The 25,848-nt window shown below is 37.1% G+C and overlaps 1 protein-coding gene across 1 annotated transcript in view; it reads left to right on the top strand.

Annotated features, from left to right (window-relative positions):
• Nucleotides 1-25,848, top strand: part of LRBA (LPS responsive beige-like anchor protein) — a 426,037-nt gene that overhangs the window by 120,571 nt on the left and 279,618 nt on the right. The window contains exons 38-39 of the mRNA XM_059826740.1: nucleotides 13,962-14,026; nucleotides 25,312-25,420. Coding sequence (XP_059682723.1) covers nucleotides 13,962-14,026; nucleotides 25,312-25,420 — 174 coding nt within the window. The remainder of the gene's footprint in view (nucleotides 1-13,961; nucleotides 14,027-25,311; nucleotides 25,421-25,848) is intronic.

The following is a 25,848-nucleotide window of genomic DNA, read 5'->3' as shown; positions in this document are numbered from 1 at the left end:
ATAGCTGGTTTTCAGTGTTTGGTACTTGCAGAGAGAACACATTATACGGATGCTCTGTGATCTGCACTGGTTCCTAATTTACTTTTAAGTGCAATTTGACGTGATGGATAACTATAGTGATCACTATGAAGTTTTAATTAAATTGGGTATACGTTATCGAAAGAGCTGTGTCACTCTGATACCATGGCAGCTGAACTCAACAGAAGCACCAACACTCTTAACAATATCCTGGTTTAGATATGAAGACAATAAATGCTGTTTGAATACTTCTTATGTGCCCCAAGTGTTAGATGATGACATTTTAATCACGATAATATTTTTCCATCTAATCACTTTGTATTCTAACAGCTGAAAATAAGTTTTAAAAGGATCTTATAATCCTTTAGATCCATGATCTAAAAAATGTATGTGTTTTGGTACAGAGGGTAGATTTTGTAGGGATTTTGTAAGCTGCCAAATGACTTTCTATCCATTTTAATGCATGTTCTAATTTCCTTTTAAAAAGCCATTTAGAAGATATCAGGAGTCGGAAGTTTTTCTTGTTACAGTGTGAACTTCTGCCAACAGGATCTTTGTTTTTACCAAAGGTGAATGTAGCTGTATTTGAGTAAAAAAAAACCCCACTTCAGTAATAGATAGCTTTTGCCATAAAATGGTTAGGAACATAACTTTATTGGGCACATGAAAATGATTTAGATCTTAACAAATAGAAAAAAGGGCTTCCCAAAGTTCAGGGGGAGGCGTTGCATGAATCATGCCCGTAGGTGTTTGCCTTGTATTGCCAACTTCCTTTGCAATGTTAGGAAGTGTTCAGTGTTTCGTGTTTAGTATGAAGGCAGTGTATTGAGATGCACAGAAGAATACTCACCTGCAGGTGTGCCAGAGACTTCATAGTGTCCTTTTTTTTTTTGCTTGTGCTCTTTTGAAGCATTTGAAGATTGGAAGAGTATCTGCCAGCCTAGCTTTTTGCAGAGGTGAGGTGGCTGTGGAAGGAAGTGAGAGTATTCAAGATCATCTTACCCTGCTATGGATTATTTAGATTCTGAAGCTGCCTCAGGTCAGCTTCATACCAAGTGGAGCTAGGCATATTAATAAAACTGTGTAAATCTTAACATTCGAAAACATGGGATTGCCACGCATGTTATTGTTATGCAGGTAGTAGTAGGAACATTCCTAGTGCAAGTTTGTGACAAATACCGCATGGCCCTTGTAACCGGTATAAAAAAAATCTTACCTTATTCTTCTTTAAGGTGCTATTGGATGGAAAGTAGTCGGGAAATATCTGTTGAGCTTTATGTACAGTGCTACTTCAGGATATTTTTGGTGAAGCAATTTCACATTATGAACTATTTCCTCTTCAGAAACTCTTGTTATTCTTTTCCCCCGGCAATGTATATTTTCATCTACAATGACTTAGTTTTGCAGGATGGAGACTATGGTCAAAGCTAGAGAGAGGGGAAGGTAGATCCCACAGTAGCCAGGGGCCATGCTATCAAAGTGCTCTCCTGGGATAGAAGAGACTTATGTTTCAATTAATGTTTCGGGTAATAGTTGTTATCACTAAATAGAATAATCTGTCAGAGGAAAAATTTCAACAAATCTTTCCAAAGTAGCTGGTAGTCCAGAAGCTTAAGGGCATTTACCAGGCATGTGGAAGAGCCCAGTTTTAAAGGAAATTAAGCTCTCAATCTGTAAAAGCAACACTGTGATTCATCTGTGTTGTCCTCAATTGCTGTTTCCTTCTTTGGTTGTGATATATAGAGGCATCAGTTCTTTTCTGTAAGGTCTTCGGGATAAAGTTCAGGGCTTCTGCATTCTCCTGTGTGGCGAGGCGCCCGATACCAACACAGTGAGCTGTTGGGCTAGCGGTCAGTAGGATTCCCTCTGGAGAAAGTGAATGGAAGGCCTGGAAGATGTGGGAGGGCACTGGCTGGGGAATCCAGACTCCTTAAACACAGTTCTTCGGTGCTTGCATTTTAGATATACTATCTTGTCAGTAAGTTTCCTTCTAACAAAACAGCAGGTTGAATTATCAAATCTGTTATCTAGATCACTTGGTTTCTCCGTCACACTTGATACATCTGGGTTTTTCTAGGCATAGTGTAGCTTCTTTCCGTCCCGAATGGGAGTTTTTCCTCCACCTCTGAGGATCTCACTTTAGGTGCTGAAAACGTATATTGACAACTTTCATGCTTGGCGTATGTCCTGAGCAAAGTACTTGGAATAATTACAAATGGATTACTTGTACTATGGACATTTTGTTGCTTGCTTCATTGAACTATGTTATACACGCTAAGTGTTTGAAACTGGAGATCAGTTTGGTAGATAACTGTCTGAAGTGCAATTCTGATAAGATTGAAATAAATGGAAACAGCTGGGAAAACCTTTCCTTTGAACTGGAGTATGTTGAAATTACATTTTAAATTAGCTGTGTATATTTTTTTTTCTTTGACTTAAGCAGTATGTAGATTTTGTCTCTCCAGAACTAGATTATTGTAATATATCCTGTGTGAAACTCCAGGATAATGTAAAACTTGTTGGTTGGAGCTTCACTCCTACTTTGATTTCCTGTTGCTTTCTAAATTGTTTGGAAGTTTAATTGCCTATAATTGCCTGCAATATTTAACCTGTTGAATTCCATGGAATTGCTTGGAGAGCACTCTCACATGTTTAAATAAGAATTTCTTTCAAACTCCTATTATTCTTCATAATAATCACTAAGGTTCACACTTCTCAGACCCCGCTTTAGTTTGCTATGCTTGAACTCTGGCTTTTCTCTTAGGTGTAGTTGTTGGCTTCAGGAATAATGTGCTTTGTTTACTATTAGTGTGGCCTACAGATAGGGAGTTTAAAACATCTGTGTCCATCCCTGGCTAAATTTTAAAAATTCTGATAGACTCACACAAGAAATAATATTCTATGGAGTGGATGTATATTGACAATTTGCTTAGTAATAGAAATCATATAAGTTTATAACTTAAACTTTGCTATTGCCTTAAGCGTGGAAGTAGTTTAGAATGTAGTGGGAATGATTTGCCAATTCTGCATGAATAATAAGTGACCTTTTCTTGACTTAATGATGTTATAGTTACATACATAACATCATTTATAGTTCTATCCTGACAGGTAGTGGTCACAGTAGTTAAAATGTGTGAGCTAGCACTTTGGCTTTATCTCCCTATATCTTTCCATAATTCTTAGTCTAGGAGGATATTTTAAAGGTTCGCTCACTCCCCGGTTTGGAGATGAAATGTATGATGTGGGATTTTAAGGTGAGCAAAATCTATGGTGTGTTACATTTAGTATGAAAAAACCAGAAGAATATCTGATATGTTATACTTTTATTAAACGGGGTTGATGTTTCTGCATATCAGGTGTAAATAATCGTCAAAGCGGTAGAAATGGCTTCCTAACTAAAACTTGTTTTATCTAGGCCTATTTTTGACCCACTGGAAAACGCCCTCTGCAATTTGCAGCCACTCTATTTTGAAGTGTTCAACAAAAGGAGGCTGTATCAGCTGCAGCTGCAAACTGAGAAAAGTAGTGTGAAAGACCCAGTGTGTTTTGATTTATATGACACAGCTGGTTTCTGGAAAGTAATTGTGAGCTTGGGGGTTTTGAACAACAAAAAAATACATTTATATGGAAGGAAACTGGGATGGGCACTATGTGTTAGACTAAGAAGGTGCGTGGAGAGGTACAAGTGGATAGGTGTAGTAAAGCTGTGATATTTTGGTGTAGACTGATGTGAAGCGTTGTTTCATGGGACAATACACTTGGAGAAGTCAACATGACTTGCAGATTTTGGATAGAGGAATGGGTGGAAGATAGGGTTAAAAACCACAAAACCGTTCGTAGAAATAGCTTGCCATGCTGGAGTGGAGAGAGATGAACTTCCCGAAGGTCATCTTACTAAAACATAATTGTTGCCTACAGTAAAGTTCTGGGGGGAAAATGAAGATTTTTCCTCCCTGGTTTTCTTTGTTTAAAGTACAATCTTTAGTGGTTGTTCTATAGGCTTTTCTGGTATTATAGGCTCTTGCTGAGAAAAACTGTCTTATGAAAATAAAATGACTTGAATTTGGTCAGGAATTCAGGACATGGTGTTGGTGTGAGTTTAATGGAAAACACGCCCGCTAAAAATACTAGCCTTTAAAACTGCGTTGCTGAGAATTTGCGTGATTAATGCATGCATTTTTATGTTTAGGGAGGAGAGGGGATTGTCTAATGTAAATGTGAATCTTGGGGGGTGTGATAGGGGAACAGGACAGCTTCATTTCCATCAGCGTACGCTGCTGCAGATGTTCAAAACTAAGGGAACATAATTTAGCTGCAGAAGCAAGACTTTTCTGAAGAGAAAAGGCATCCTGTTGCTTCACCAGCACACTAGGACTTAAGAAAACACCACCATTTAAGGTGAGTTTTGTGCAGCGAGAACACACCCTGTGGCTTGGCAGTCTAGTCAGAAGGATGATACCATGCTGACTTTATAACTAGATCTTTGAACAATATTCTCATGGGTGGTAAATGCAAAACAAAGTAATATCAACTGGCACTTAATTCTGTGAGCTCCCTGCTGATGGGGCTCTGCACTGAAATGGAACTCTTCCTGACAGGAAGTCAGCCGCGAAGCGCGGAGACCTCTGAAAATAAAGTGTGCTTTAATTCGACACCCTGCTGTTTTACAGCTAGTCTGTTTAATTTGAGACTATGGAAGGAGGTTTAGTGGAGGGGGGAGGTATGAGATTATGGAAAGTTCAGTGAGCGGCAGCGCTTGTTGCTGACTTTCTACTAATTACAAATACGTGAACATTTTTCTTCATGTTAATAAACCAAATAACATGTCTTGGTTTCCAAGCAAAACTGCTTAAGGAACTCGTGGTTTGAGGAGCAGCGCTGTTTACTCAAAGTTCTGGCAGGAGCAGCTTTCTGTGGTGGCACTGTTTAGTTTATTGTTTAACCTTTACTCTTATTTACACTCATCTGTGCCTTTTTACCTATCTCTGCAACTGGGAAAACGTTTGTCTCATCAAAGATGTTGATAGTGCACTACTCTTCCAATAAATATTTTGAGATAAGTTGTTTAAGCGAAAAACCTCCTAATTCAGATTATGCAGCAATCAATATGATATTGAGGTGCGTGTCTGTTCTGAGTCAAATTTGATTCAGAAGAATCAGCTGGATTTTCCAGTACGCTCTGAATACTTACGAAGACACCTATTTCTATTTCTACTTAAACCAGAAATGGTTTTGTTTTTCTGTTTGGAAGATTTGCTTGGTGAGTGCAGGGGAGGATTTGCAGTGAAAGGAGCAGAAAATTGTTACTTACCGTGTTTACTGTAGCAACGTATAGGGACAGATGAGAATAGGGCCCTGTGTTGCTGGGTGTCGTGTAACAGTGGAATAATGGATACCCAGAATATTTTAGTCTAAATGAAGACAACAGATGCAGGATGGGGAAGGGAATGTAGTCTGCAAGTCGAGCGTAATGGAAGAGACGCATGTTAGTTCTGCTGCCTTTTTAAAATGTGATATGATTTAGCTTCCTTTTCTCTAAATCTTTTAAGAAAAGATCTGCGTTAGGATAGGATTCCCCAAGGGAATGGTAAGGGACAAGTTTGGACATCCTGTCTTTTCAGTGAAGAGGTGGGATGGGTTTACAGACTCTGGTTTCATTCCCTCAAAGGTACGACGGTAGCAGGAATCTTGTTCCTTGTTTGCATGCATTCTTTGTGAGAGTTTACATTGAAACTAAGCTACATTTGGGGAAAAGGGTAATATAAGGGGGCTTTTAGTTCCAAAATAGTATTTACCATGTGTATTATTGAGTTTTTTATTAGTTAAATTTATTTAGTTAAAGCTTATCAGACATTGAGCGGGAAGGTTGCTGCTATTTGCTGGTGGTGGTGATGAGTGTTGCTATCAGTGGGATCAGTCCATCCCCACTAGTGCAACCGTGCAGCAGTGAGTATGCTGTGATTTTTCTTGTCCGTATAATTAGTAGTCTACCTTGGAAGACAATTTTTTCCATGCAGTGGTTTTACAAAAACTCAAATTAAAATCACAGTTAAACAAAAAAGGACTGAAATCAACAGGCAGTTGCCTTACACTCCTGCTATGCCTCAATTTGTTTTCCTTTCTCCATAAAAATGGTGCTGGCACTGCAACTTGATTATTTGGATCTCTTCCCTTTGTTCATCTTCTGTTGTCCCTTTTCCTCACTTCTGTTTTTCTGACTCATCTCCTTTGGCTTATAGTTTCTTGCTTCCCTTGCTGCATATTTACAGAACTGCTTGGTACTTTGATTTCTCAATTAATGTTTAAGATTTCTGTTCCTATTCTTCCTGAAGCTGCTGTCTCTCAGCATTGAGAACAGCCGATGGTTAAAGAACCCGAAGAGGAAACTGTGGTGGAAAAGGTTTGCTGCTAGATGAACTCAAACCTGACCCCTAATTTCATTTCATGAGGAGTCATGGCAACAGCCAGCTAGTGGGAGAGAGAAAGGGAGAGGCTGCCCAGGCAAATTGCTTCCTCCGTCAGAAACTGTGGACCTGAAATCGGGGATCCACTCATTCGGTTTTTCCCCATTCTACGGTTTGGTGCAGTACTGGGACCGTAGAGGAACTGGAGTTTAACATAGCCCGATCCGTTTCATCTTAATGTGACGTTGGTTCTAGGAGCAAAATTTTATTCATCGAGTCATGAGTTAGATCACTGTAAAAGGCATGTAATAAATGGTTTTCAGATCCATGTTCATACTTTTTTGAAACTAGATACCAAAATGAAGTTTGAGTTTTGACGATACGCAGCTTTTATGCTGTGATAGTTATTACCGATAGCAATTTATTTATGCAGGCTGGGGGATTTTCATAATTTTATATGAACTTTCTAATTGCAGACAGTGGTATTTTCATAGTTCTATATGGACTTTTGTATTAAGTGATTTGAGTTTTCTTTTATTACTAAAATCCTGCTTTAAGGATATTTGGTATCACCATAAATGATGAAAACTGCAACCTGTGTCGAGATTTTCTGGCTGCATGTAATTGTTAAAGATTGTATACGCTGTAGCATTTTATGTAATGTGTCTTTCATAATATTGTATCTTTTAGGATAGATTTGCGTGGTTTGTAGAGAAGACAGCAGTTGTCGTTTTGAGAGTAATCTCATTGCATAAAAGGCATTGTCTGACAAGCAGACAGGTTTTTATTTAGTATTGTACTGAACCACATAGTACTTAAGTATGCAAACTACTCCAGCTCTATAGGTGTATAATTTATTTTCAGAATCTATAAAAACTTAGTGACTTGAACTCAAACTTTTAAGTATTGAAATTAAACTCTCATTATAAGGTAGTTTCAGGCATTTACCACTAACAACATAATACCAGTTTATAGGAAGCTGTGTTTACATGGAATATCCCGAATGGTTAAACAGCAGGGGACTCTTCTGCTTTTAGTTAAAAAACCGCTGTTTCTGTATGGCTTATTTACTACTTCTTTAATTCTTAATGTAGTGTGCTGTGGAATTGAGCATGCAAAAGTCAGCAAAGAGTTCTGTTTTCTGCGTCTGAGGTTATTACTTGCTGTACAATAATAAAGGCACTATTTTATTGGGTTAGTTGTAATTAACTTCAGCACTAGGCCTTGATATAAATCATTCCTAATCTGTTTTCTTTACATTTTCGTTCTTTTAAACTGGTTTAACATAGCTTCTTTCTGTCGTCCTTTTACATAAGGACTAGGGTTGTAATTGCTTTTTTGAATTAGGCTGTCGGAAGCTAATGTGCATGTTGATGCAAGAATTGATTAAGGAACACTAATGAATTTCATATAGCACTTTTAAAAGATTTGTAATAAATACTGTGTAATAAATACTCTATAGCAGTGATCTGTTACACCGTTAGAATTCAATACAATGTTGTCATGCTGTGCAGCTGGAAAAATATTTCGGTATAAGAAACTTTGATTCGGTTTCATAGTTAAAATAGTAAACAATTTTGCGGTTATGAATAAAAAAATAGTGTTCCAACTCTTCCCCAGAGTATATTTTATGGAAGTAGCTATCGTTATTATAATCTTTGTTTCTGTGTTTCATCAGAGGGAAAATACTGGAGCACTTTTGGTTTTCATTTTTTTCTGCTCAGCCTTAGTGTTTGATACCAACTGGGCCATGTGCCTTTTGGACTTACTGATCGGTACAGGGTACTGCAGCATTTTCAGGTGTTCGTTAACAGCGTAGGTTTGAAACAAGAGTGTTACGTCTTCTTTTCAGTCAGTTTTGCAACACTGAACAGTTTGTTTCTTGAATTTCTTGTCTTTTTCAGGGGTAGATAGTCACACAGGCGCAATCTCAGCCCTCCGTTATAGTTCATTAGTTAGTTTGGTGTGAGCATGTTTGGAATATTTTCCCACAACACCACGCTTGGTGTTATACCTCCGCTTCAGAAGCTATCTCATCTAGTTAATTTTTACGCAACTTTCTCCTAGAAGACTCATTAAAATTTTTGGTACAAAGGCTTTAGTTGCGTACCGTCACTAGCTGATTTTTTGACAAAAAGCTATGTCTTTTTAATGGAATGCCAGCAGTAAATACTTCTTATTGTAACTGAGTGTGTTTGATAGTTTAAAAGTCTTATAAAAATAATTAGCTCTTTTATATAGTTCTAATGGCAGCCTTGGAAGTTTCCCCTGGAGCAGTCTCTAATGAAGAGGCCTTGATTTTTCCAGTTGGGCTTTTAGATTCCCCGAGGACTTGACTTCAGACCTTGAAGGGCAGCAGCTGCCATTTGTCTTAAGACTGGAGTTGCCAAGCAGACAGACCATGTACTAATAGGACGCATTTGTACCGCCTGAGTATGTGGAACCCCGATAGAGGCCTAATGATCATCATCTGTTGAGAGCTTGTAGCTGGCCAGGGTTAGAGTAACTTTTATCACCCTGCTTGAAATCAAAACCTCTGTATTGATTAGTGAGATAGCTTGCCTTGTTACATAGATGCCACGTTAAAGCTTTCATAGACGAGCCATTGTTTAGCCTGGAATAGTATCCATTGTTTAAATTTCAATAAATTCAAGCCTGTTTGATAAGTTTTCCCCCTGACAAGATGTTCTGAAGTTTTGGGACAGCAGTAAATATTTTTGCAAGCTCCCTTTTTTTTCTCTGTGTCAAGATTCAGCAACAGTGATGTTCTTCTGTAGAGAAAGGACCGGGAATATAATTACTGAAATTATTTTTTTCTCAATCAACTTCCGATAGTTCTTCCATTATTGATTTATGTTTTTTAAATCTTATTTGAGCATCCAGGTATGACTGTATATATACTGAATAACATTGTCTCCAAATGTGTTTTCATGTTACTCTTATATTAAAATGTGTCGCATCCTTGCAAAATATTTGTTTCATGCACTACTTAGCATGTGCTAATTTTGATATTAAATTGCTACATAGAGTTTCTAGCTATGATTTCCCATAATTCCATGTTGGTTTTAATCTTTTTTCAATGGAGCTTTGTGGATTAAAATCATTTAAGCGTGCTTCAACTCTTTAAAAGTAATTTACGCTTGCAGATATTCTGCTTAACATGCAGTCTAACTTTTTTTAATTATGAAGAACCCAGCTGAGATATAACCTACTTTTCACTATATGTTCTTTATTGCTGAGTTCATTCAAGCCTGTAGTGGATGTGGTGCTGAGAGAGTGCTGACACCAAGTGCAAACACTGCTGAAAAGTTCTTGATAGTTTACTTTAGGCACTTAAAGATTAGTGTATCTCTCTATGAACAAGTTTTTCATGCAGATTTGACCTTTACTCTAGGATATAATATGTCTCTTAGTCGTATGTTAACACATTTTCCCACCCTGCTCCTTAGTGCTCCATTCATAGTTGTCAGTACCAAAGTCATCCTTCTCCTTTGTTTCGTAACCAAAATAAATTATTAAAACTCCACAGCTTTATAGGAAGGACGGATTAGCAAAGAATTTGCTCTTTTTTGTTTGGTTTTGAGTGTGTATTTCAACCGTTAGATATAATTCTTCATTGTGGAATATGTTAACCTTGTTAGAAGGATAATTGTTTTAAGTTTCTGAGAAAAATGAATTATTGAGGAGTGTGCATGCGTATGTAGATGTGAATGAAAGTAGTAGTGCCATTTGCTACAGTTGAAAATAGAACGGTTTTCTTCTATTGGAAATGTTTTAAATATTCTGTTAAAGATCCACGTTTAATTGTTTAGCCGCCAAACCAGTTGATGGGTTGGTCTTGCAAATGTTTTTATATAGCTTGAAGAATATATGTTTTGGGTTATCTGTTTGAAATGTGATTATAGGCCTCTTTGGGTAAATATGAAGCTCCTGAAATATTAGATCTGAACGAGGATATTCAGAATGAGTAGGGAGCCAACAACAGAATGGAAGAAAATGACTGATCAATAGAGTTGACACTGGAAAATTTGAGTTCAGTGCAGAATTTTTAAAGAACTTCTCCACTTATCTGATGATGCCATATGATTAGAGACATACCTTCTTTTTAAGAAAGGAAATAGCAAGATCAAGTAGTGTAAAAGACTTTTCAATGCATTTGAAGACTGAGATAATTACACGTGCATATGTAGCCGCAATGAAATAAAATGGGACATAGAATTACTACAGATTGTTTTGCTAGACTAATCTCATTGTTGGTTATGGTCTAATGTATGTGGTGGTCTTTGGCCAGAATGTGTTTCCTAGACAAAGGTAATGTAATAATTTATATGAGTTTTATGGTACTGTCATAGGACTGATCATTAGTTAGAATTAATTAAAAAACCCACTGTAAAATAGATTAAAAAACCCCAACCTGACCCAAATGAGACAACAGTAGGTCACGATATAAACGTGGAGGGAGATTATTAGTTTCTGAAAGGAGGGGTTTAAGACCAGTACCGTTTAATGTTTTCATTTAACGATCCTTGTGCACTCAGTAAGAATGTGTTAATGAAACTTGTTGATGATATAAAATTGGTGCTATAGAGGACTGGGATATAATTTTGCTTATGGCAGAGTTGTGCTGTCGCTACAGGAAATGTGATATGTTACTCCATACAGAATTATAATTCAGGTGAGGTTTGAAGCACTATTTCAGGAAAGGATATAATATTTGCATTTTATCTAGAGCACTTATGGAAGTGTTTACAGACTCCATTAAGGAAGTAGGCGAACCAGTAATGAGCTAGGAAATTTCCACATCAGACATAGTATTTGAATAAAATGTGATTGTATTTTTTCTTTTTTATTTGTCTCCTTGTGATGGCTGTTTTTTCATTGTAGCTATTTGTGATAGTGTTTAGTGCTTCTAGGTTTTTTTCCTGCTTCACTATTGAGTGTACAGTGACCAAAAGCATTAAAAGTAGATTATGTCTCTTGGTTACTAAACATTTATAGCCGTAGGAAATGATGGTCAATTAAGTACAGCTTAGAACAGGTATGAAATTATTGACTTTGTTGATCTTCCCTTACAGTCCTTCCTTAGGAAAGTGCTGAAATGTGTTTTGTAGTTATTTAGTTGCATTAGTGGTTGAGTTTGAGGCTTTTAACGTGTTTTTTTTTCCCTAATACCTTTGGGAGATGGATAACTAAGATGTTGATATAATAATGCAATATGCATACTGAGTGTAATTGTTTGAGAGAGAACATACACTGTGGGGAAATATTGAATGGATCATGAAAGATGATGACCATTAGTCTTTTCTTTCAGCTATTAAAATTAGCTTTAGGGTGTGTTCAGCTGTGATTTATGAAATTGTTTAGACTAACGCCTCCTTTGATGATGTCTGATGTAGAGAAAAACGCTGAAAAGTATCATGATAAATGCACTTTCTTTTCACTTTTGGCAACGTCCATCTTCACCAATTAAATTTTCAAGTATTGTAGTGAGCTCTCTTAAAGAGCAGAGCAACAGATGGACAGTGTCATAAATGGTAAAAATTATTTTGCTTTTCTTGAGTTTTCACACGTTTAAGCTAACAGAGAGTAGTTTCAGTTATCATCATATGAAGCTAAATATTTATAACTTGATAGTGCATTTAAAAAAACTCTGAGGATTAGTTGCATGTGCTATTTTATTTAGAACATTGGCAGCTAAAAGGCATTTTTTTTAATAAGAATAAATGCTTCTTAAAGCTATTTCAGACAGCTTACAGACTAACTTGAAGCCATGTAATGGTGGCCATAAGAAGGTGATAGGGGAGAACTGGGGGAAGGATGGTGGAAGAAATATTAGTAAGATATATGTAGCAATAAGGACCAATGATGGCTACTTGATGTAGCCTCAAAAAAAACCCCAAACCCCAAAAACCCCATCTGTGATAACATGTAAATGGAACTTAGCTGGTGCTTAGAATGTTGCTTGCCTATTAATGTATATAAACTAGTTATATAAAAAGTAAGGAAATACATTTATAGGTCATGATGAATAATACATCACAAATTCCAGGTAGTCTACTCTTAATTCTGACTACTTTAAACTTGTGATACGTTGTTGCAGCTTAGAAACGATGAAGGAATACGTTGGGCCTGGAACATGTCAAGGCTCGAGAGATCAGAGTTACAGTCCCTCCCCTGCATTTGAAATCTGGAAGTCTTTTTTTTTTTTTTTTTAGGGGGGTTGGGGGCCAGGGGGGCAGGAATTAAATTGTAAAGAAATAACAGTGTTCTACTGGCTTTTGTGTATGTCTGAGCAAACCTTCATGTCACTGATTGAGAGGTAATTCTGCAACACGGAGTAGCAACAAATGGACTCTGGTGACACTGGGCATTAAAAACTCCTACGTTCAGAAACCTGGAATTTGTTTCAGAGAGATTTGCGGTTTTGCACTTTTTGCCTGTTTTGGAGCTCATCAGATTTTTGAAAAGAACCACAGCGATAGAAGTACTGATGTGAATAATCATTAGGATTATTATTTCATACAACAAAGACTGAAAAATCGCGGAGGCTGATGTGGAAAAGTGTATGAAACTTAAGTGTCTGTCTGCTGCAGAATCATTCTTTTGCATTAGTTTGGAGGAGTTGTAGAGTTTAAACCGAGAGTTGTATTTGGCCTGTTCTATCCAAATGCCTCTACGTTTTCCCCAAAGTATAAGGTTCAGACATTTACTACCCTTATTTTTAGCTCTGTCGACTTGTTCCTATTGAGTCTAGGATTAAAAAAATCTTCTTTATGTTTTTGTTAAGCAATTCTGTTTTCTCCTCAGCTTTCCAAGGGGGGAAGCAAGCCCCAGTGATGGGCCATCTGGCTTGGTTGCTTTCCCGGGTGTTTCTTCTGGGAGCCAGGCAAAACCCACCTACGTGTTTAAGAGGTGTAGAATTTTGCTGTAATTCAGGGTTCAGTTGGACGTATGAAATGTGCAGTGGACGTGTGTCTGCTGTTACCATCGTTTCGGTGTGTTAAAAATGCGTTAAAGTTTTTTGAGACGTACTGGGTGTTAATGATGCATTATCTGGATCATTAGCAGATCTTTTTGAGTAGACATGGCTATGTGATGCTGAGGTGCGGATTATTATCGGCGTAGTTGTTAACTAGACTTTAAGCTAGAAGAGAAATTTGTGTCTAAAGAACAAGCCTTACGTTAATGTGAAACAGTTTGTTTCTAGCATTATCAAGGTTCAGTGAGGTGAAAGCATCAGTGAACCAGAGTGAGTTCCAAATTATTGCATAAGATGGCGAAAGAAAATGATGCAGTCGTTTGTGCGATGTTTCTGTATTTTCTTCTCCCCTCCACAGACTATGACTTTGAGTAAACGATACTGTGCTGTTTCTTCGTGCTGGCAATGTTTCCTTCCTGATAAGCACACAATTAATGCTTTATGTGTTTGCTCATGGTGGTGTAAGCTGCTAAAATTGAAAAGTGCTTGACTTTGTAGGGGAAAATGTTTTTTCTTAACTAGTTGTATAAAACAAAAATTTTCTCTTTTTTTTTCCCCAGGAGTGGCAGAACTCTATCCAAAAGAATGCTGGCCTTGCCTTTATTGAGCTCGTCAATGAAGGAAGGTAAGTCACAATATTTGATAGCACCTCTGCCTTAGCCTTCAAGAAGATGTGTGGCTTGAAACTTTTTTAAAGAATTTTTCTTCTGCCTCTTTTTGTGTCAGTTTCTTTGAGTTTTACAAGCATGATTTCACATTCTTTAATACTTCGGTTCAGTTCTAATACTGAATATGGGATTTTGCAGAATCTGAATGCTCTTTAGTTTCATTAAATATTTTGCTTATCAGTGTGTCATGGATTTTCTTCCTGTCCTTGTGCACTGGTTAACGTTGAAACTATAATTTGTATTCAGCTAATCTCTTGAGGAAGGGAATTGATATTTGGAAGACATTATACCTAGGAACTGTAAGATAAGCCTTTGTCTCAAAAATTAGATTCCAGTTTGCTCATTTATTTCCTATCTACCTCATAAAATAGAAAGGAAGAGAGTCCCTTTAAGGTAAAAAAAAAAAACCAACCAAAACTGTTAATATAATTAATTAGTTTAATGTTCTATCCGTAACTATGTATGTATATTACTGGGACTTATAGAAAATGACAGAGCAGGTGATGAGGGCATGCTCTTTGACTTGTAGTGACTGTTCAGAACCATCAATATTTTCTTCATTAGGAATCGATTGTTGAGGCAGACTAAGAGCAATATTTACTTTTTCTAAAGGATTTTTTTTAAGATGTCTTAATGAGTTAGCTAAGGAGTATTATAAGAAATGCCATTTACCTAAACCTAAATTCTGTTAGTGAGTAGCTTGAGCTAGTAAGAATCCCAATAGAAAATACATTTTGCAGGTTTAGGACAGCTAGTGAATTAAAATAATTTATTACATAAATTAAAATGCTATATAAGTATCTTTTTATCATTGTAGGAATAGGGGAATAGGCTATTTGGGGTTTTTCTTGTATCATGTGTAGATGTTCTCAAGATACATAAAAATAATGACCATTTTTAATGGTTGCATTTGAGTTTATGGTGAGGGAAACACCATTCTGAGGCAGAAAAAACATTTTGCTACTAGTCTTGATCCCATGGGCCAAGGTAAAGTAACAGGGGTGTTCAGTTACAGTGTTAAGATCTAGCCTGTAGTTGTTTCCTATTATGTGAGGCTGACCTGTCTTGACCTTACTTATAAAGTGCCTGCTATAAATTTGGCCCTTGATTAATGTTTTATTAGCATAGATAACATAGAGATCCCACACAAGTGTAAACCACAATGTAGGGTTCATCTGTGTAAGATGATTATCATCAACAATCAGTTGCTGAGACCGAGTTGTACGTAGCAGTTACCTAGTACTTACTCAGCTTGTCCGGGTCAAGCTTTCAGAGAGCGTTCTGTCAGTAAACTGTGTGGAATCGAGTATTTTCTTTTTAAAACCTGCAGTGCCCATCACAGACCGATGGAATCGCTCCCCCACCTCCATAAACAACATCAATAACTTCCAGGCTAGCCTTAGCAGAGTGGTTGTCTTGGGGACAAATGATCCCTTGAAGACTGACAAGTGTGGGTTTGCTTAGCAGAAAATACCTAAGTAAGTGTTACTGCAGGTTGTTTCTGACTCGTAGCAGAGTTGTTCTTTTAAAAAGTGGGAACATAACTTTCATTATGGCGAAGAGGAGAGGGGATTAATTTCTTAAAAATGGCTCCTTTTATCTATCTCTGTTTTCCTCCATTGCTGTTTATAGGAGCCTTTAAAGTTATCGCTGAATTGGTCATTGCGGCGCTTCGTGGCTTTTCAGCATTCACTAAAATGGAACTATTATACCTCATATGGCATGAACTATATTCCAGAACTACTCTTTTCTTCTCTTTATGCAGCTTGCCCATTGTTTTTCTTGCACATACACTAACACTTACACTAAAACATTTCAGGCCTTGTATTTTATTGTATTTTTATTGTTTTATGTATTTTTTCCATGACAGTATAATCTTAAAAACTCAAAAAGCTGCAATCTTTTAGTTAAAACTCAAAAATGAAAATAGCTAAATGTTACTGATTTAGGTGTCAGCTGCATAATTGCATAATAAAAGTTGAATTTTTAAATTGTTTGTATAAGTACTCAAGAAAAGAAGACAAGGTAGTTGTACAAAGGACAGAACTGATTTCAGCAAGTAAGGAAGGATGTCTGTGGGCTACCGTGACATGCGGAGCGTTAGAGTAAATAAAATAAAATTAAGGACTGGAAGAACTTCCTAGAACTTGTGGAGTCACAGAACTGCTGTTGTCTGCCGCCTTGGTGGAGTTTATTTTACAAATAAAACCTTTGTAAACCAGGGTTTTATTCCCAATGTTTATGACTAATTTTTTTGGACTAACAAGACCAGAGGATATTCCAGTTTGAAGTGTGTTCTGCTGGTTTTGTTTATCAGGCAAGTGAAAAATCTTTCTGGAAGAGAAGGAGGACTAGAAGAAATCTAAATCTCTTCTTATACTTGCTTTCAAATGTATTTTATGCTTTTATGTGAAAGGTATGAATGTACCCCTCTCTCACAGCAGTTGAAAGTTTTATGTTTAGGCTTGCCATGTTTTGGCTAGGGTTCCCTGGACAGAAATATGTGCAGAAAGTTTGCCTCTGGGACTCGTAAGATCTACAGCGTGTGTGCTGCATTCAGAATGTGTTGGTCTGAATTTCATCATGTTCACGAGTAACTAATGCGTTACACATATAGTTGCTCCCAGGCTTTCCAGATATATCAGGTCCACTGCACATGTATAGCAGAATTGATTTGTTTGCGCCCAGTGAAATTTTGACTCTTGATCTGAAAAAAATCTCTAAACAGGAGACTCGTATGTGAAAATACAGAACCGTAAACCTACCTAAAACCGAAATACGCAACTGAAGTCTTTTGAAGGCCAGGTTACAAGCATAGTTAAAAATAAAAAAAACCCGTGGAGAAAACCAGGAAGGCACAGAATGTAAGTGAAAAGCTAAAGGAGCAGCTATTGGCAAATAACCTCTTGCTGTGCATGAAAAGAAACGTCAGTTTCAGTACATTGCTACATTGAATGTTAAACTGTTTTTAATAAAAATGAGTAAGTATCGTTCACTATTATTGTAATGTCTGGGAACACTATTGATGCTCTTCGAAACCTTGTTCAAAAGGTGCCTGTACCCACGGCTCCTCTGCGTACCGAGCCATCTGTGCAGCAGAAGCAGAGATTGCGAAACGTTTCCCTTAGCCTGCTGAACTTCTGTCAGCCTAGATTTCAGTCTTCGCCCTTGCCTTTCACCTTTGGGCCCTCCCTTTAGGGAGAGTCCGTTTTGGAGCCTCAACCTGAGAGCTTACTGATGAGGGAATTTGTTTGCCGGAACCATCCTTTTGGTGTGATTTGGTTCACTCTCACAGCCGGTCCTCTCCTTTGGAGACTTCCAAGGTGTCCAGACAGATTCCTTTTTTTCACCCTGAAACTAATTATGTTTCCTCCTTACGCAGGCGATGGTCAAGCTGTTATTTCTGAACTGAAAAAAGAAAGCAGCTTTGTTTTACTTCCTTGCGTGTACAAACGTCTCTTGTTAGACTCTTATTTCCTCTACTTGACTAGTTAGCAACAACTCCTTTGCTCTGTGAAGGTTAAAACTCGCTCCTGTCGCTTTGATTCATTAGCGCACTTTAGTGTGAAACATCTCTTATGCTAGACCTTGTTTTCTGTATCAGTCAGTGCACTAACAAACGTACTCGAGCTTGAGACTAGGCGTGACAGTTATTATCCCCTTTGGGGTGATAATGGGTTTGGCATGGCAGGGGTTGAGGGATCAGTCTCCTAAGCATGCTGCAGCAATTATTCTTTCCGATTTTCAGTTGAAGAGACTCTTGAAGATGCTTGATTTTCATTTTCTCAAGCATAGTTTTCTTGGTCATCCGAAGAATTAAGTACTGTGTCCTATGCATATATTTTTATACTTTTGTTAAGTGCATGTTCAGACAGCAGTTGCTTTAAAAAACTGTCACATAAAGTTTGGTTGAAAGATAACCTCATTAAACTAGCAGAATACATGTATATTTTCCTCTCCTTTGCCTTTGCCCTTTCAAATCCTTAACCAGAGCAAACAAAACAAAACTTAAGGATTCATATGTGTATCCAGGAGAAGCAAGGTTAATGAAGTGTGTTTTTCTGTAGCTTTTTCTCATTGCTAGATTCTTTGTTGTCTAATGAGGAATGAAATCGAACCAAAATTCTCCTGCCATGTCGGAGATTCTCCTCCCATATTGGATTTTTTTATTATGGCTTTCAGTGCAGTTGAAAACAGCTCTTTTTTTTGTTTTTTTGAGGATGCTTGCATGGGTTTTAGTCCTCTTGGATATAAAACTTGTATAAAATTAGTATTTTTGAGAAACTGTAGCGTCCTGTTAAAAAAATTGTTGGAATTATCCAAAGAATTCCAAAGTTACTGGGAGGAGGAGGAAGGCAAACAGCATGCAAATCTAATATCCTTAGAAAGTAAAAATTCCACCAACCGACCAAAAAAATTATTCTCCCAATACATAACACCCAGTAGTATAAAATCTGGAATGCTGTAATCATCTGTATTTCTATAGCATTTTTTTGTCTCTAGAAGGAGCTGTACTGAGACAATTTCAACATATGTCACCTGCTGTTCCTTTTCTTAAATTGTATATATTGCTTTTGACTGGTCATAGATGCAAATATTTTTTAATATTGAAATAGTTGGCAATCAAACTAGTTGGCCAATTACTTGCACACTTTCCTGACGGAAAATAGGGGACAGATGTAGGCTGCCCCATTCAATTGTCTTTCACTTGCAGTAGTGCGGTCACTCTCAAGGAATGAATGTAAGAGAATGTGTTGCCATAGGAGCAACTACTGTGATGGAAAATAGTTAGAAAAATACAGCTATTAATGAAAAAATGGATGATAACTGACAGACTTACGCTTTGTGCATAATTGACCAAAAAAGGCTCAGGAAAAAAATGATAAATGTAGTCACGTCCAAACTAGACTTGATTACTACCAGTCTGCTCCCCTTATTGCAGCCTCCTTGCCCTGAGATTTTGGTAACATAGAACCTGCACCTTGGTCTTGATTTGTTTAAGGGGAAAAAAAAAGTGTTTTCCACATTTCCTTGCTTCTTATTTTTGCAACCCCTTCTGTTTAAGTGGTAGGTTTTGTAAAAGGGATTTTTGGTTATTTAGTTTCTGCGTTTGTATGTTACTGTTTTGGTTTCGTAGCAGAAGCAGCTTCATTCATGTGTGAATCTGAACTACAGAAGATCATTAGGCTAGACTTTAAACAACATTTTAAATGTGCTGAAAATCAGAAATTGTAGCCTGGATATGTTTCAGAGATGGATAAGTGACTTGAGGTGGGGTTCTTGACACTACATGATTTTTTTTTTGTGTGTGCATGTGCACTAAGGTATAGTGTGACATGCATAACCATTTTTAAAACAGTTTTTTATTCCACGGAGTTTTGTTTTATCATCTGTGCATGGATTTAAATTGCATAATTTTTGTCTAACTGGAAACATATGATCTTTGCTGCAACTTAATGAATAAGCAAAAGCTTTTTGGGGAGAACTATGTCTTAATGATTAAAAATTAATGTAAGCTTTTATTATTGGAGATGCTAGTAACTTTGGAGGGTATGTATGTATGTGGCAAAGGTAGTTTTTGCTTGTGAGACTATGTCATTAATTTGCTGGGTCTAGCAAAAAGCAAAACCATAAAGCACTTTTGGGTGCCTGGGAATTCTTAGATGTTTTTTGATGTACAAAGTTCTTAGTAACTTCTGCTTTTAAAAAATAAATTAATGCAAGAGTAACAAGAAGGTATTTATAGTGCGGTCTGTGTGTATACGTGTATTGTACCATTGCTATCTGATTGAAAATTTTCAGAAATCGTCTGTCATACTACCATGCAGTCTCTCTCAGAATGTGAACACAACCTCAGATCAGTTTTTGCTAGGCTCTGACATGGCCTAAGGGGCTGTCCTAGATAGAAAAGGTTGGATTGGTGTGTCCCCTCCTAGCTGTCCTTTTGGAATGCTGTTAAGTTTTATGCTATCACGTGTCCGAGTCAGCATTTTGGTGAGTCTGCACGATTTTGGGGTTTTCTGGGGTTTTTTTTCTCTCCTATTTTAAGGGGGTAAATTTGTTCAAACCTCAGTCTTGAGGACCTTATGGACTCGTCTGTATTTTTTGATGCTTGAATAGCGTATCTATAAAGTATCTGCGTTCCACAAAGCAGTTGTAAAACTTCCTTGCAGCAGTAATTCCAACACTCAGCACATTGAGCAGTCAGATGCCATAAAAGACAGTGTGTATCCACGTAGAACGTATCTCCTTTAGAAGTATGAGAATCTCTTATATGCCAGGTTTATGAGGAGCACAAGTAGGAAAGCTTACCTCTCTTGGCTATCTCAGAGTTCTCTGTTGTGGTAGCGTCTGGAACGTACATAATCTCTCCCTGTAGTACTTTATGAGAGATTTATGCCTCAACAGCTGTTGTAAATGTCACCTGTAAAGCTTCTTCCATATTTTGACTAAAATTGATAATTGTTGGACATCAGTAGTGCTAACCCAGAATTTATCCATCTCTCACTCTCTTTGCACATATTTTTCTGTTCCATTTTTCCCTCTTGTACCGTCTCCTTTCTACTTCTTGTATAAGAAGAAACTTGACTTTTTACTTGATCATTTAAGCATTCAGCAGCCAGAAATCAGAATAAGAAGATTCCTTGCTTTGTGTCTCATAGTTTTCTCTTCTGGCGTAGCAATAAAAATCAGAATATCTCATGTATATCTCATGTATTTGGCTGGAACTCCTTCTCTCAGTGGTTTAGCACTTCATTCCTGACCCAGCAAAGTATGCAAGTATATATTTAACTTCCAGCATGGGTTCCGTCTCCTTGCTTGTTTTTACTAGGCTGTTCATCTTTTCAAAGATAATCACATGTTTTTAAATATTTTAGTCCAGAAAGGAGGTGCTTAGACAAAGGAAGGAAAGTCTGTCTGAGACTTTGAATTTGGTGTGCGCTGAAAGCGGAAGAGCAGACCTGGTATCCAGAGTCTTTACTGCCGTAGGTATTGTGGTCTAACTTCTACAGAACATGTCTGTCCACGCTCTTCTCATGTTAAAGACCAGAAAAAAATCTTAATTCAATAACTTGTCATAAATAAAGCCAAACCAGAAGGGAATCTATCAGGGAAGGAGGAGTGTAAATCACCACATTCAACAGCATTTTGGTGTTTAATAACACTGAAAAAAATAAACAGATATGGGAGATAGCAGTATAAGGCAAACATGGTCCATGGGTCTGCATACAGAGATTAGGAAGCGTAGGCGAGAAGAAAATTAGTAGACTTCGGTTTTTCTTTCAGCTTGGCTGTGCATACTTCGAAAAATACAAGAAATTCAATTTATCTGTTTGCTTAGTCCAAGAAATGAAAAGCTGTCCTTTTGCTGTGAAAGAAAGTATTTATGAAGAGACATTTTGGGTAGACTTTTTATTTAACAGAAAACTAATGTGATCTAGTTGCTGGAATAAAAAACGGGATAAAAACAGACCAGAAATAGTTGCGGTTGGGTGTTTTGTTTTGTTTTTTCATTGGTACTAATTACCTTATTATAAAACTTCTGTATAGGGGAACGTGGTGTAAAGTGTCTTCAACTCTTAAAAAAAAAATAATAAAAAAATGTTGGGGCATCTTTCTGAAAGCTATGCTGTAGCTCAAACAGAAGGTACAGACTTGATGGAGGAAACGAAGTTATTTTGGGGAAAGCATGCATGATCAATTCTGTGTAGGAGGCCAGAGCAGGTACCAGAAAAGACCATTATGATCCTTTAAATCCATGAGGCATACTTATTGTCTTTAGTGAGGACAATTGGATTTTTCTAAACTTCTTTTTTATTTTCTTTAGAAGAAAGCATTTGCGTCTCTTAAAGTTACCTGATCTAGTTAATACTGTTCAGAGCCGCTCCCAGACGTGCAAAATGCATTGTATGTAGTTTGGAGTTGAACTAAGACTTCTACAAGAGTCAGATTCTTGTCCTTGCCTCAGCAGCGGTCTGCTCAGCTGGGAACTGTTGTTTCTGTTGCAACACTTAACAAATTTCCGTTCAACGTTTTGTTTGCCTCAAATGGAAAAGTAGCAGCTGCCAAAGTTCCTGAAATTAGTGTTTAGAAGTAGATGATGAAAACTTCATTTTAGACATATAAGCAGAGGTGTGTTCATTTCTAGAGATGCTGAGAGCTTGCATTTGCCTTTGATTTTAATGATGGCTATAGAATCCTCTGTTGTATCATGCCATCATTACATTTATGTATAGATACATACATATATTTAGTTTGCTAAGTTCCATACTTAAAGAGGTAAATTCAAAATAGAAATCCAAGTGAAATGCTGTGTATGTGGATACTGTTCACATAAAGAAAATCCAAACTGACCTAGATGGTGGTACAATTTGAATTGTCTATTGGAAGAAAGTTAAGCTAAGCATATGCAGTGTTTGGAAAAGGTGACTGAAAGGAAAGATTAAAATTTTAAGTTCTTGAATGTAAATAATGAACACAGCTGTCACATGGTATAAACCAGGAAATTATTTCATATAGGCTTCATTTGTATTAGTAAATAATTTTTATCCTCACCTCCTGAAGACCTTTAGTTGCTGAATTTGGCAATTTGCAAGATGGGAAGTAATTGTATAATAATTGATACCTGACAATATGAAGCTTTTACCTCTTTCCAAAAACAGCTGGAAGTTACTGGTAGGTGCTTATGCTATGCTTGGACAATTCCTTAGTTGTTAGCCATAAGAATTTTTGGTTGCCAAAATGACAAACTCGACTAGGATTTATCTGCGAAATCATGTGTGTTATCTTGCTGGCCTAGCCCTGTATGGAATAGCATAGAGAAAATGAGGAAAGTGTGCGGGATTAGTAAGGAGAGGTGGAGATGAAGAGTGACAACTGATCCCTAGGAGACCAAGCTCTTTCTGATACTCAAAAGCCATTTTTTTTTACTAGGTGCATTTGTAGTCTGTTTTGCAAATGTTGTTCCTGTGTGAGGGAATGTAGTTCTTTGCTTTGTTTGGAACACGTCCATCATCTCTGCAAATGCATAATAAGTGCCAGTGTACAGTCCCTTACGTACTGGGCTGCGTACTGGTTACGTTTAGTAGATAAAAAGGAAAACCATGTTGTAAATCGTTAAAAACAGTTATTGTATAGGATGCTTTCTTGAACAGATGAAAAAAAGTGGGACTTTTAGAGGATAACTAGTGTTAGATTCAAAGTGAACCTCTTAGAGGATAACTAGTATTTTTCCGGTCGGGTTAGCAGAAGGTGTTGGTATTGACAAACTCAATGAAAATAATGGGGTACTGTCCAACTGTGTTAAATGAAAATTGTAATACATGATATTGTAATACATGAGTGCTTATGATCCCCATATTTTTTTAGATGGTTCTTAGCTGAATAAAAAAATGTTTATTTAAATGCCCACGTGACAGATTTGAATGTGCTTACTGGGAATCTTGGAGAAAGAGGGGAATCAAATGCTTGGAATCTGCCCAGACTATGAAATTCCTTATGCAAAGTTTCTTGTTGCTGGTTTATTAGTAGGGGTTTATTTTCAGCTGAACTTTATTGTAAATTATTAGAGACGGAGGTTTGGGGTTTCTTTTTTCGGTGTATGAGCAATGCCTTCTTAACTAGTTTATTTTCCCAATTTTTTTGAAGCCATGAAAAGTTCTGAAATCGAAGTTACATTATTGCATCAATGTTGGTTCTGGAAGTTTTTGAACGTAAAAGCTTGTGACTAATGCATACAGGTAAATTGGCCCAATTGTATGCTTGTTGATCAACAGCTATTTCCATTCTAAAAGTGTCCAAAAATTCAAAAAAGGAAAACAATTATGATGTGGTTCTGAAACAGTGGCTTCTGTACAAGCCTCCTCAAACAGAAGGTGAAGTCATGCTTCAAATAATGAATTGTGCATATTTATTTTTTTTCAAGATTTCACCCATGGGGTGACAGTAATTCACTGACTTAACTGGTTCGTGATGACACGGCCTCATTTAGCTGCTGTGCCGCAGTTTTCCTAGCCTTGTAGTGGGAGAGGCACAGAACAAAGAGCTGCAGGTGGTGTTCTGCCGCTGGATTTCTCCTCGTTGGAGTAGGCTTGAGACCCCCGAGCCTACTGCCAGCGGGCAGTTGTGAACAGTGTAGGAAAAGAGACAGCAGAGCGCTGATGATCATACTATCAAACATACAGATAGAGTCAGGTGGAGCCTTAGTTCAGGTAAGTAAGTTCTAGGGGATAAAATGAACATTGTATGCATTAGAAGGCATCTTGCATAATAAATCTTACGTTTGTAAAGAAAGGCTCTCGGTCGACTCTGAACTTGTTGAAATGTGCGTTAGCTTGTATGTGCAAGGCAAACAAGTGATTTTATTTTCTGCTACTTTTTTCTACGTTAGCAACTGAAAACCTTAGGGGGGGAAAAAAAAAAAAGCTTTAATAACAGATATTTTGAAAAACTAACCAGTAGGGCATGTAATGGATTTAACTGGTGTGTCTTGGAGTGATCCTGTGGAAACATGCACCTTCTAAAACAGTGTAGCTCCTGTATAGCCAGTTTTAACTTTATGAATCCTGATGTAACTAATTAAAAAGGAAATGTTTTTAGTAACAATATGTGAACTCAGAGAATAATTGGGTTGTAATTCAATCTGTCAGCTCTGCTGCCATTCATAAACTCAGGGTTTATGAAAGCCTCAGAAATCTCAGATTGAATTACAGCTTTATTTTGTACATAACCTGGAACAATGTATATCATAGCATTTCATTTGTGAGACTGACGATGTTTTATAATCCTGAAAATATTACTTAAATGTGTACTTACCATAAAATTCCAATTTTACATTTGGAGAAAAACCTCTACTGCAGTGCAATTGACAGTTTTTTATTTAGGCTTTACATCAGTTACATTAGGGCTTTCACTGTGGATGTTTATACGCAAAAACTGCTTACTTTTCTTTATCTTGTTGTGTGTGTGTGAAAGATTTTCTTACATATCTCTATTTCAGGTAAAACAAATGATAGTCTAGAGTGTTTACATTTTGTTTAATACTTGGTTTGCTTTACTATTGAAATACAATTTCACTAGTTGCCAGAAAATTACCCTTCAACCTTATTTATACCATTTTCTTAACACAATGAAGTCAGTTATGGAACAGAGCTCAAAATATTTGCGTACATACTGTATTTACAGATTTTTATTTTAGGACTTCATTCTCTCAAGGCAGTTCTTGAATATTCTCTGTCCTCAGGTTGCTGAGTCAAACCATGAAGGACCATTTGGTAAGAGTGGCTAACGAAGCAGAATTTATCTTGAGCAGACAAAGAGCAGAGGATATTAACCGCCATGCTGAATTTGAGGTAAGAAATGAAATCTTTTTTAAAAAAAAAACTAAACAGAACGCCAAAACATAACAAGCCCACTGTGTTTGAGGATTCCAATGTGTGATGCGGGCTTTTCAGGCACAGGAGGTTCCATCCTGAAAAGTGCTTTGCAGTCGTAGGGTATTTTGATAGTTTGCCACTAACTTTGATGGAAAAACAGGCTGTGCAGAGCAGCTCAGAACTTGTCAGAATCTGCAAACCATAGTTTGGGGGGGAAGGAATTTTATCATACCAATGCTGCTCTCTTCCATGAAGCAAATATCACTGTGTGTGTTAAAGCTGATTAGTGTCACAGTCAAGATATAACTCTGGAAAAAACCACCTTACCGACGATAAATGATAACAGCCTGTTAAGTGCAAAACGAGAAATTACTTTTTTTTCTTTTTGTATCATTTGCTATTTC

The sequence above is a fragment of the Gavia stellata genome, chromosome 19 (genome assembly GCF_030936135.1).
Source record: "Gavia stellata isolate bGavSte3 chromosome 19, bGavSte3.hap2, whole genome shotgun sequence".
Classification (NCBI taxonomy): Eukaryota; Metazoa; Chordata; class Aves; order Gaviiformes; family Gaviidae; genus Gavia; species Gavia stellata.
This window is presented reverse-complemented; position numbering and strand designations above follow the sequence as displayed.